Source organism: Diaporthe citri (assembly GCF_014595645.1).
Source record: "Diaporthe citri strain NFHF-8-4 chromosome Unknown scaffold_4, whole genome shotgun sequence".
NCBI lineage: Eukaryota > Fungi > Ascomycota > Sordariomycetes > Diaporthales > Diaporthaceae > Diaporthe > Diaporthe citri.
The window spans coordinates 1,174,374-1,186,055 of record NW_025064849.1 but is presented as its reverse complement, the minus strand read 5'-3'; the positions used below and the strand labels follow the sequence as shown (position 1 = coordinate 1,186,055).

At 52.4% G+C, this 11,682-nt stretch overlaps 4 protein-coding genes across 4 annotated transcripts; 3 read left to right on the top strand and 1 right to left on the bottom strand.

Annotated features, from left to right (window-relative positions):
- Positions 1–4,277: 4,277 nt before the first annotated feature.
- On the top strand, positions 4,278–4,762 carry INS49_009534 (uncharacterized protein; the record flags this gene model as incomplete). The annotated part of the gene is made up of 3 exons (XM_043170264.1): positions 4,278–4,494; positions 4,577–4,662; positions 4,721–4,762. 3 exons carry the CDS (start codon positions 4,278–4,280, stop codon positions 4,760–4,762), a joined length of 345 nt encoding a protein of 114 aa, XP_043024829.1.
- Positions 4,763–6,621: 1,859 nt separating this feature from the next.
- INS49_009533 (uncharacterized protein) lies at positions 6,622–8,935 on the top strand (the record flags this gene model as incomplete). The annotated part of the gene is made up of 2 exons (XM_043170263.1): positions 6,622–7,081; positions 7,137–8,935. The coding sequence occupies 2 exons, from the start codon at positions 6,622–6,624 to the stop codon at positions 8,933–8,935; spliced, it is 2,259 nt and encodes a 752-aa protein (XP_043024828.1).
- A 553-nt stretch (positions 8,936–9,488) lies between these two features.
- On the top strand, positions 9,489–10,889 carry INS49_009532 (uncharacterized protein; the record flags this gene model as incomplete). Its single annotated transcript, XM_043170262.1, has 1 exon — positions 9,489–10,889. One exon carries the CDS (start codon positions 9,489–9,491, stop codon positions 10,887–10,889), a length of 1,401 nt encoding a protein of 466 aa, XP_043024827.1.
- A 200-nt stretch (positions 10,890–11,089) lies between these two features.
- On the bottom strand, positions 11,090–11,476 carry INS49_009531 (uncharacterized protein; the record flags this gene model as incomplete). The annotated part of the gene is made up of 1 exon (XM_043170261.1): positions 11,090–11,476. The coding sequence occupies one exon, from the start codon at positions 11,474–11,476 to the stop codon at positions 11,090–11,092; it is 387 nt and encodes a 128-aa protein (XP_043024826.1).
- Positions 11,477–11,682: the final 206 nt, after the last annotated feature.

Sequence of the window (11,682 nt, the reverse complement as noted above, 5' to 3'; positions counted from 1 at the left end):
CCTGTAGATACATATTGCCCTTTCCTTTTTAGGAGGAGGTCACTCACCCATCCAATTTGGCTGCAATGGATACAGATCTTCAATAACTCTGGATAATTCCACTGTTCCTCAACATGTTCTTCCAGTAAGAGATCTTGGTCAGAAAGACTTCGCCACCAAAGGGCCAACCATGAACTGCTTGACAAATGAACATTTGGGATCCTCACACGCTGTAACTTCGAATGCTGTACCCAAATCTTCCCTGTTGGGTTTCGAGGTGCTCAGTTACACTATTGGCTTTGACATCGAGTCGTTCGAGGACTTCTCCGCCGTATCTCGACTTGAGGAGGTGCCTTGCCAATTTTGCAACGAAAGAGACCAAGACGCCGATCTTGTCTTCTAGACCAGCCTCCAGCTCGAAAATAGTAATCATTGAAAAGATATTTGGGGGGTAATCTCTCGAGTCTAATCGATCATCCTCAACAGACAACAGTGTACATGAAGAAAGCCACGGAGGGAGAATACGGAAGGTGCAGCCGAACTGCATTATCTCCGAGGCCCGAGGGCAGCCCGCAGCGAGAACCGAACCGAACGTTGCGCAGAGCGGGAGAGAGTGAGACAAATAAGAAGGCAGGGGAGAACAGCAAACATGACGGCGGAAACGAATACGCAGCAGGTACCTAGGTAGAGGCCAGGTCGATGCTGCGTTGGCGCGCGAACGGGTCGAGTAAGGATTGCGAACGCAGTGTAGCACTTCTCTGGTACCTAGCCGATCACTCTCGACGACAGCGAATTATGTTGAGGTTTAGGAACGCGGAAAGGATTACCGAAGGGAACGCCAAATCCCAGCAAATAGGCGACCAGATTCGATCCAGCTCGGCAAGCCAAGCAGCAGGGAATCAAGGCGGCCAGACCTCCCCGCATCGCAGGACCCGATGAAGGGCTCCACTTGGACAGAGGAAGTTAATGACAATATGTATGAGCCGCATGCCAGAAATTGAACACTGAGCCCCAGCAGGTGGCTTGCATAGGTGCATGCGCGTCCAGGTGGGCCAGTCGCATCTGTTCTATGACATACTTTAGGCGACCCATTCGGCAAGAGGATTATCTTAGCCTCTGCATTTAGTTTCTCTTAGGGTGCGCTGTGTGGACTGTTCACCAGGGAATTTCCCGAAGCAGACTCCCTGGGAGCTCATTTCAAGCGTGCATGCCCCAGCACGGAAGGCCCGGAAGCCAGGCCCTGCATTGGCCTCGATGGGCCTGCTGATGCCACTTGTTCATGGTGGAGTAGTGATTGGGACAGGCTCGCACTTCCCTGCGGCCTGGGCGGCCTGCAATCAGTCTACGCTGGCGCAACTCAAGATGAGGTGTTTGCCCCGGACGGCCGGCACAGACCCAATCGTGGTTGAGGAGGAGACGGGTGCGGTGGGTCCAGCTGTGGGCTGACAAGGAACATGCGGAGAAAATGGAAGATCCCTTGTCGGGTGATGGAGCGGGCCGCATTTAGGTTTCGGGTCATGTATTGACGTACCGCGAGATAGTAGTTATTCTGCTGGAGAAGCCCGACTGTCAGCATCGCTACCAGGAATTCTATGTTACCAGAGCTTCCTGCCTGTGTCATGCAAAAGGACTCTGAGAATGTAATGTAGGTTCAGTCACCCTACCTGCGTTGCATGCCGTGTAATGAGATCTTCCCCATACTAACCAGATATGAATACTATATGTGCAGATGGAGGCGGCCGACACGCGGGAGACTATCTCAGAGCCCACCATCCGATGGCCCGCCGTTGCAGGCGCGAGGCAATGGCGACATGACCCGATGTAACATCGCACATTCAACGGGGCTGGATGGGCAAATAGTGGCCTGGAATTTTCTTTAGACTCCTGCTCGACGGCCTGCCTTCACGGGACAGCCCCCAAGATGTATTTAATAAAAGATTCATGCTCGTTGTCGTCACTAGCTTACACACAATCAACAAAAAGCCAGTCTGAGAAGAGTGTAGACCGCCTAATCTCTCGCTACCATGCAGGCCCTGCGGAATAACCTCATTTGGAATATATAGGGTAGAGAAGAACCTCAAGTCACCGCCCTTCGCATCGCAAGCCACCTCGTCAGAGACATTCTGAAGCGGACCTCCTTGCCCGTCTTCGTGGAGGACGACGACATTGTCTATCAAGTTTTCTGGCCCTCTAGACCTCCCAAGGCCTCGCGCTACATGTCGCATGAGAGAACCGAACCCCCATGCCGCCGCAAGCCATTGGCGCGTTTAGATCTGCGCACTTCCGTCGCGTATCACCACCATCTGCATCTGCAACCCTTGGACCACACCGCAATAGCTTGGGGCGCGCAACCGGCGCCACGCATCGGACGCGGCGCGGCAGAGGAGACCGGTCAACCAGATACTTCAGCCTGATATATTATTAACACTCCAACAAAGCCTGGCGGAAGGCCCTTGACTTCGGCTCAACTGCCACCAATCACATTTTGCGAGTGCTTGTCCTCTCGACTGCCGCGTGTACTATCCTAAACAACTCTAGCCGTACTAGAAAGTCCGATGCCAACCTCATGTTGTGGTGCTGACGCTGTGGCTGCAGAAAAGCCGAGCCCCGATTGATTGGGGTGGACATGTGCAGATGTCAAAATCCTGTATTTAGATCGACTTTTCATGTTGTGTATTGCTTACTGTGCAACGACCAAGTAGTCCGCCGATGGCACCGTGTCGAGGGTGAATGTCGTCGAGATGGCCACTTTGCCATAAGGAATATCATTACTCGGTCAGAATAGCTGAACTTTGACCGGTCATGCAGCCCACAATTTTGAAATTCTGGTGGAGAAGCCCAACGAATCTTCCCTTGGGAATATCAACAATCAAAAGCTTTGGTTTTTTGTCGGGTGATAGTCAGGCACAGCCCCCGGCCACAACCGTGGACCGGGGATCCACTGTCGATCTCAGTCTGACATGCCTCAGCGCCCACACACCCGCCCCTCGGGAGTCTGCGTTGGGGGCCCAGAGCTGATGGGATGACTGCAAGGGCCACGGGGCTTGTGGGCGGCATGCAGCGGGTAATTACATAGTGCTGCAGCAGGGTTTGTACCAAATCACGAGGCTGCGTTTGCAGCGGCTGCGCGCCGCTAAGGCAACAACAATCTTGACAGCTTGGGCCCCCCCCCCAGGGCCGGATCCGTCTTCCAACCACATGCTAGTGCGGCTGCAGTCATCAGCTGTTGGCACTGTTCCAACCTGGGCAGTCCCCCGAGCGGAGATGCGATCGCGCGTACCCAGAATTTTACATAGGACTCTGCAACTCGGCTCGGATGTCGCTGCGCCGGGGCAATCAGATTGGCGAGGGACAATCTTGTGAGATGTGAAATCCAGGGCGACGTCAACACCGTAGCATCCGGATAACCGAGCGCTGAATGGCTGATTACTGATTATGTGACAAGGTCGCCCTATACGGATCCGCTGTGTAGGAATCAGCTGTGGCGTGGAGAAGCATTGCTTCGGATAAGCAACACCAGTTCTCAACGTAGCTGAGATTGTCGAGGCTGGCCGCCTCCGAATGACGTTGCAGAATCGGGCAAGAGCCCTTCGGTTTGGCGTCTACATACAACTGCCTTGGCGCCAGTTCCGACGGCAACCACTCGATTGTGGGCCTTGGTGGCGCGAACTCCCCCTGCGCCGGCCATCTCGCCTAGTCCTCGTGGATGGTCGCCTGCGCAATCCCGGCATGAGCAGTGGGGGGCTTCAGACTGCTAACCGAGGCCAGCTGTACAACCATGAAAGCTTGAAAGACAGCATGCTTTCCGTGCTTGGCATGCCTCTAAGTCTCGAGACCGACTCCCTGCGCTGCCGATGATGTACGGCAGATACGATCCGTGGGTTCACCATGCGAATGTGACGATAGTTTGGAGGGCAGTCGGCGCCAGCCCTCCACTTGGATTGATTCTGATGACGATCGTTTCCTATTTCCAAGAAGCTTCATGAATCCTTCGGCTAGGTGGCAGCATCCGTTGGACCGCGATGCATTCGGAGTCGGCGAGGTCGACCGTGACCTTCGACTTGTCTTGGCCGATGGATAGATGGTCTGGCCATGGTCGATGACGATCTTGATCTTTCTGAGTGATCCCAACTGAAGATGACGGCCAGACTTCGAATATAAAAGAAGGCTCATCTCCACTGTCTGTCGTCTCTTCTCCTTCTCATCATCATCATCAGCATCTATCAGCAGTCTTCAGTCTTTAGCCAACCACTCACTCCATTACTATTCAATCTTTGGGTCTTCTTCCCACCTCCAACATGCAGTTGTCCACTCTTCTCATCTCCCTCATGGCCTCGCTCGCCATTGCTGTCCCCACTAACACTGGAGGCGGAGGCGGCGGCGGCGGTGATGGCGGTGGAGGAGGTGGTGGTGGCGGTGGCGGCACCTACTCCGCTTGCACGTCTGCTGTGTACTCCCAGGCTCAGTGCTGCTCCGCAGACGTCGGTAACATTGCCGACCTGACCTGCGCGTCGGGTAAGACTACTCCACAAGACTTGAGACAAGCCTGATATGTCTTGAATGATGTTCGCAATATTGACAATATCTCGTCCCACAGTCGCTCCGGCCCCGTCCTCCGCCGAGGACTTCAGGGATATTTGCGCCACGACTGGCCAGACCGCCATGTGCTGCACTCTCAGCGTCGTAAGTACACTTCCCAGCTGGCGACTTGGGCTCGCTGGTCAACTGACAATCGTGGCAGATCGGAGTCTCCCTCCTCTGCGAGACCCCGGTTGGCCTCTAAGAGGCCCGTCGAGGAAGACCGCTACAGGAAACTGTGGAGTGACGGAGTGCCAGGGATATCGTGTGACTTGGTCTGCAACCGGTACAATGAACGAGGACACATGGCATGACGATGCCCTGTTTCATCCACTCTTTTGGCTTCTGCTGGAGACTAGTTGGCAAAGAATAACTGGTAGTTTGCTAGTGACATCTTCATTTCTTTAATTAATACATTGAGCTCTTTGACAATTGTCTTCCGTGCGCTGTGAAAGTGAATCGCGTCCCAAAAAGATGATAAATGATGCTGCGTTCCAAATCACATCGGTTGAGAGCCTCCAGCTCAGTATTGGAACATGAAATCATGTGCAACTCAGCTGCGTATGTCCAGACAAGTGAAGCATAAAGTCAGCTGAACGCATATGGGAATTTATTTGCAGAAATTTAATGGCTTTGAAAACTAGATGGCCTGATCCCTTGATTCCTCCCCAAGATATCAGGCTCGTGTACACAGCATGATCATGTGACACTAAGCTAAGCTGACTAGTATTACATCTGCAGTCATTGATTGTTTGTGCTACCATGATCTATGGTCTCTCGAATACAGAAGAACTCCAGAGAGAGAAAAAATGAAAAAGAAAAAGTAAATGCCTCATTCACTTGCATTTAGTAGGGAGATAGTAGATAAATGATGCAATGTGAAGACTTGAGGATGAAAGTCTGGGTTTGGAATCTGGGACCATGTTGGGAACATGATAAATCAGGACAGGAAGAAGAACCCGTATTTTCAAATGCAATTATCTGTAGCAAGAAAATTGTATTTCGTTACTGCCTTCAAAATTGAATTACTAGATCCTAGAGAAGTAATATTTTCTTGCTACAAATAAAGGCATTTTAGCTGTTTACTCTCCGAACTACAACGTAAAACAATTTTATCCCAATTGAGAACAGCTTTATACTGTGAATCTCATATAGCAACATGTATCAATAATTCTACAATAATATGGGGTCATCACGGAGAGCATCCATTCACCTGATATGATGGCAACGTGTTGCAGGTCTTGATTCCCCCGGGGTGGACTTCCTGTGGTTATATCCGTGTCGATTACGACTTTGAGATAGATTGCTGTGCTGTCTCTTAGTTATCCGAGGAATTTCTCGCCAATCGAAATTGCAATCATTTTGTCACCCTGGATGATCACCTCTGGACATGATGTTTGTCAGTCTAGTCAAACAGAATTCCCTGCTAAAGTTTACTCACCGTCACCCACCTCGTCCATCCAAAAAGACTGATATTTGCCACTATCGTAAGTCGTACAAAGCAAATCAGTTGTAAGCTCTCGGTTCCGCACAATGCGAGATTCGTTTGTGTCACTCAAGTCGCGGATCCGGGGCATGAACCCGACCTCGCCTGCATCCAGACCAACCCTAACCCGGCAGGGATTCTGTAATCAGATTAATAGCCAGAGGAAAGCATGCGTGAGATAGTTTTAATCCCATTCAAAACTTTCACACATTACATTCCTTTTTTGAGCCTATCCATGTCCGTGTCAACAGATCTTGCAGCCTTGAGAACGGGATGTCGTTGCACTGCTGACATAAGCTTGGTTGCTGTCTGGGCTACCCCTGCTTAGACGCTCGACGTCATAGCCTGGTCACTGCAAGGCAACCCTTGACCAACTCAGGAGCGACCCGTCAACATAGCTGAGGTCATGGTCCTACAACAACATCCAACAACGACGACACGACGACAGTGCAGCACGTTTGGGCTGCACACAAAGCTGCTATTCATTTTCGGCCGCCCAAATTTCGTTTATTTTGTGACCCCAAAAATTGATCCGGGTTAGGTCTGGTCCCGAAGCCTCGGCACCGACGCCGTCAGTCATGGCGTCACTCACAGAGGTCCTGGGCGTCTTCTGCTGGTGCCTCCCGTGCTTCTCGCTCCCGGAAGACTATGAAGATCGCGACCCTCTTCTCCCCCAGTATCGCGATGACACTGTTCTTCAGAGAGAGCTGCACCAGAAGCTCCATACCTATCAGATGTTCCGCGCGCTGTCACAGGGTTTCATGCCATCCAACGAGCAGGTCATCGTTAACCTCAGGACGATCCTTGCTTCTGACGTCCTAAACCCAGAAAATGAGGATCTCAGCGATTCCGGGCGAGCATTGGTGCACTACGTCAAGGTCTGGCTTAGACAATTCATGGATCTGCTCATACACAAGAATGGGCATGATCAGATTGAGGACTTCATTTGGTATTTGACCAAAGCCAGAGTCTCAGTTGACATGGGGGATATCGCAAACAGAACCGCCAAAGCTACTTCCAAGGCCCAGACTGCTGCTGGTATGTGACGGATGCAAGCCCATAGGGTGACCCTCAGTAACTGACACCCTCACAGCATACCAGAGCCTCCAAACAGTCGGCACACTGCTGCTTACAAACTCTGACTTCCGAATCTTTCTGTCCGACTTGAATACTATCGGGCGTGAGGTCTTCCGTGACACAGCTTTCACTCTTTCAGATGTATCCCAAAAAGCAGCACAACGCATCGAGCCGTCTAAAGAAGAACAAGAAGCCATCAAGAAGCCCGGTGCAGATGCGGGTCCTGCCCCTACAGATAAGGAGCTGCAGAAAGACGTGACTGAAGTCGCCAATGTGGTGGCGGAGAGTGCTGCAGAAGTGGCTCAGGAGGCCGAACACAGCTTCGTCGACAAGATCAAAGGCGATGAGAAGAGCACCCTACTGTATCGACTAAAGCAGGCAGTTACGAAGCTGAGAGGACGCACGGATTACTCCGAGTCGGTCTCCATGTTGGCCAAGATTTTGCAGCGTTATGCCTTGGTCTACTCGCATGTCTTCGAGGAAACGGCGGCAACGGCTGAAAGAGATGTGGAGACGAATCGTGAAACCCAGAAGGCGGTCGAGAACTTTTGGACGTTTGTGAAGTCCTTTGGTGATGCAAAAGAGTGGAGTGAACTGGAGCGCAGGTTCAAGCAAGTCGTGGAGCAAGGAAAGAGTGACCCTCAGTTCGACCAACTGGTCCGACAAGCCGGAAACGCCCTCCAAGAGATGCTGACCGACCCTGGCTTCTTCGATCATGCTGAGGAGAGGTTCCAGGATTTACGGAGCAAATCACGACAGCTGACCTCGGATTCTTCTTTACGGGATGAGGTCGACGGCCTCCTTGCCAAGCTGCAGTCCACTTTCCAATCCGTCCTCAGAGATACCGATATTGTGAAGCTGATCCGTACGTCCACATACATCGCCAAGATACTTTCGCCTGCGCACCAGTACACCAACACGGAGCTGGTGACTGATGCCACTAATGTCTTCGTCCCGATGTTCGTGCAAGCAATTCAGTATGTCCCGATACCAAGGGTCGAGGTCTCGACTCCCGAGGTCGATCTCTTGCTCGAGAACCTCATCATCGAGCCTGGCATCACCGTCAACGACACTTCCTTCCTTCCTTATAGGCTCCGAATCGAGACCCGGAACGATCTGGAGATACGGAAGGCTCGCACCAGAACAACCTCAAACGTCCAGTCACTCATGACCATCAAGATCGACGGCCTGTCTATTCGTGCTGAAGAGGTAGGCTTTTGGCTGCGAGCGCATTCAGGTTTTTTTCAGGTCGCCGACGAGGGCATCGCATCGTTTGAGCTAGACGAAAAGGGAATCGACATTGAGATCGACGTCGAAATCGCCAAGGAGCGTCTTGAGAGTATATTGTCCCTTCGAGATGTCCGTGTACGCATCCATAAGCTCGACTACAGCCTCCGCAAGTCCAAGTTTGCGTTTGCCGCATTCGCCTTCAAGCCCGTCCTCATTCCCATCATCCGCAAAGCCATCGAAGTGCAAATGTCTACGGCCATCGGGGACCTAATCCACGCGGCAAATCGGGAACTGCTGTATGCTCGTGAGAGGCTGCGGGCTACTCGCATTGCCGACCCGGCCGATATGTGGACCTTCATCAAGGCGGTGGCTGCGAGACTGGTTCCAGAGGAGGACCCAGATCTCTATACCAGAGTCGGTGTCGTCGAGCCTGGTACTGGCGTCTTCAAGGGGGTGTATGCTCCTGGAAGCATTGTCAAGGTCTGGAATGAGGAGGCTGCTCAAGCCAAGCAGAGGATTCGGGAGGGTGAAAGTGACGAGGGTTGGAGGAACGGCATCTTTGACGTGCTCACAACCAATGTCTGAAGCCAAGGTGTTTGGTGACTACTCCTTAAAGCAAACGGCTGAGTTTTCTTTTCCTGCATACTTTTACGGTTTCTTGTCGCCGGAGGATCGGTTGGGTGTTCAGCATAATCAGCATACGGAGTCCAGAGAACACTAATCCAAAATTGCAGTGCGAAATGAAGTGGCTTTAATCCTGGTGCCTTCGATGTGAGACCCAGTCCAGGTGGCAACAGGTCGCGGGCCCCACCTCCCTTGTGTACCACAGCACTGATGCAAACCAGGGCAGCAAGCTATTGAGATGAATCTGGTGAAGCTCATTTGCCTGCGCAAGTCTGCCCCCGCAAACCTCTTGTCCACCTTCAGGAAACATTTTTGCTTGCCTTTTCTTCTGTCATGTTACTGAGCGCTAAACACGCTCTATCACATCTTCTTCTGGTATAAGTACTGGCCTGACCAGCAGCCCGTCTCATCAAATGCCACCCTTTGAGCTGTTCCAACAGTGCTCCACGAGAATCAGCAAAGTACCCTCACGAGTAATTTCCCGCCAAAGAGACGATTGGAAGACCCAAAAAGAATGAAGCAATTCAAGGACGCCGTCTCAAAGATTTCTTCGCATAGTGCGGACAAAACCAAGACAGTGGCCGAGGAGAATGACGCTCTTTGCAACGGCGAGGAGGACATCAGCCCTGTCTGGACCACGGGACAAGAGTTCCAGTTCTACGTCCCTTGGCTGTGGGACAAAACCCCAGAGCCACCACCAGACAAACTGCACCCGAACAGACGGGTGGTCCGAATACGTCGACCTACAGACCTTCCTGGGTTTACGGAAGAGTTCTGCGAGGACTGGATCCAGGAGAGCGTCACTTCTGCAGTGAAAGAACTGGTCGACGATAAGGAGCACTACTTCACTTGCACCGAGCGTCAACTGAAGCAGTGGCGCTATGACCAGACAAAGGCATGGAAGCACTTCAACATAGTGCAGAGCAAGTGTGACCTCCCAGAAGTTACCGTTTCAGGCTTCGACGGCGTTCTTGCAGTCGAAATGACCATAGTCATTAAAGAGGTGTCCATCCACAGGGACCGGGACTCCTCCTGCCTCGAATGGCTCACCCTACCGTCTCCGGGGAAGTGCATCGAGAGGATCAAGAACCAAGTTCGCATACACCTGACCCCGGAGTGCAGTATGCACATCCACATCCGGCCGCAGACCATGCTCGAGTTCGACCTGCCGGCGTTCAAGAAGATGGCTTCACTTCTCTGGCTCGCCGAGGAGCGACTTGACAAGCTCTACCATCCGGCGCGCAATAACCCGCACAGCCCTTTCCACCGCTCTCTCCGATGTCACTCAAACTTGGCCCGGGACAGGAACCCTCACGTCACAGGTCTTCTGGACGATCATGCTGCCGTCTTGGGCAGTTTGAACTTTGAAAATGCCGACAGAACCAAGTTAGCCACGATATGGCAGGCGTCTGACCACCACCAGCTGCGCGAGTTGCTCCGGGCCCATGCAGCCGTCGGAAAACACGACTACCCTGCGTACAACTTCTTCAACTTGTTCATGGCCTCCGAGAAGCAGACGATTGAGTTCCGCAAGACGGAATCAACGATAGACGCACAGGTGATTGACGCCTGGATCGAGGTCTTCCTTCTCCTCACGGACTTCTGCATGACCTGCTCGATCACGGACTTCCAGCACATAATGGAGAACCTGGGAAGGTCCGACAAAGTTTACACCACCTGGCACTTGCTTCGAGATATCGGATGCAAGAATGCCACCGTTGAGGCACTGAAGCGGAAGTTCATGCAACAGTGGCTTCCCGAGGAGCCGGTCTCTCGCAATTCCTCGAGGGCCGCTACCAGCACGACCACCAGCAGCAGCAGATCCACAACCAGGGCCCGCCTCCGGGATGCTATTCGTGATGGCACCGAGAGGGTTGGGGGAAAGATTGCTGGAGGGTACAGCTATGGCCGCTGAGAAGTAAATCTCGACCTCCCCCTTCTCCCGAGTGGTCAAGCTGACATTGAGTAACACAGGACTACGTTGAAGGACACCCTTCCTCCAGACGGGACGCAAAAGTACTCACATAATTATCCTCTTCTGGATTGGAACAATCGTCTGTAACCTAACAACGTGCTATTTCAGCTTGAGCTGGCTGCTGATACACCGGAACATGTTCACAGCTTGGGCACAATGACGGCCTTCCCCGACTTCTCACTCCGCACCTTCTGCGCCTCCTCTTCATCATTCTCCTCCAAGATGCTGAAAGTCCTGCGCACCGTAATGTGCTCCTGCCCGGGAGCCTCATCGTCAAGACGGTCCCACTGCCCAGATTTGGTCATGGGCAGCCTGGAGGTACTCCGCAGCGGCTTGAGCTCGAACGCCCCGTGGGGCTGGCTTAGGGGCGTTCCGCCAATGGTCTCGAAGGCGCCTGCGCCGGCTGGTGTGCTCTCCCCAACCGACGAGTCGTCATAAAACTTGAAGAGCTTGTGGATGGGCGGTAGGGATGCTGCTATAATGCCAACACCGTTCTCGAAGACTGACCGGATTACTATGTTGGCCATGTGGTCTTGTTTTTGTATCAGCCATGGTTTCTGCATTGACGATTTCGGGACTCATGACTGCCATAGGTGAACTTTACTTACATAGTTGGTCTTCGGGAATGGTGTAGTATTTCAGGATTACGCATGCTTTTCCTTGTTTCCTAATTCGCACTTTACTTGGGTCATTTCTATACGAAAGAATCAAAAGGTTTCAGTGACCCCCCTTT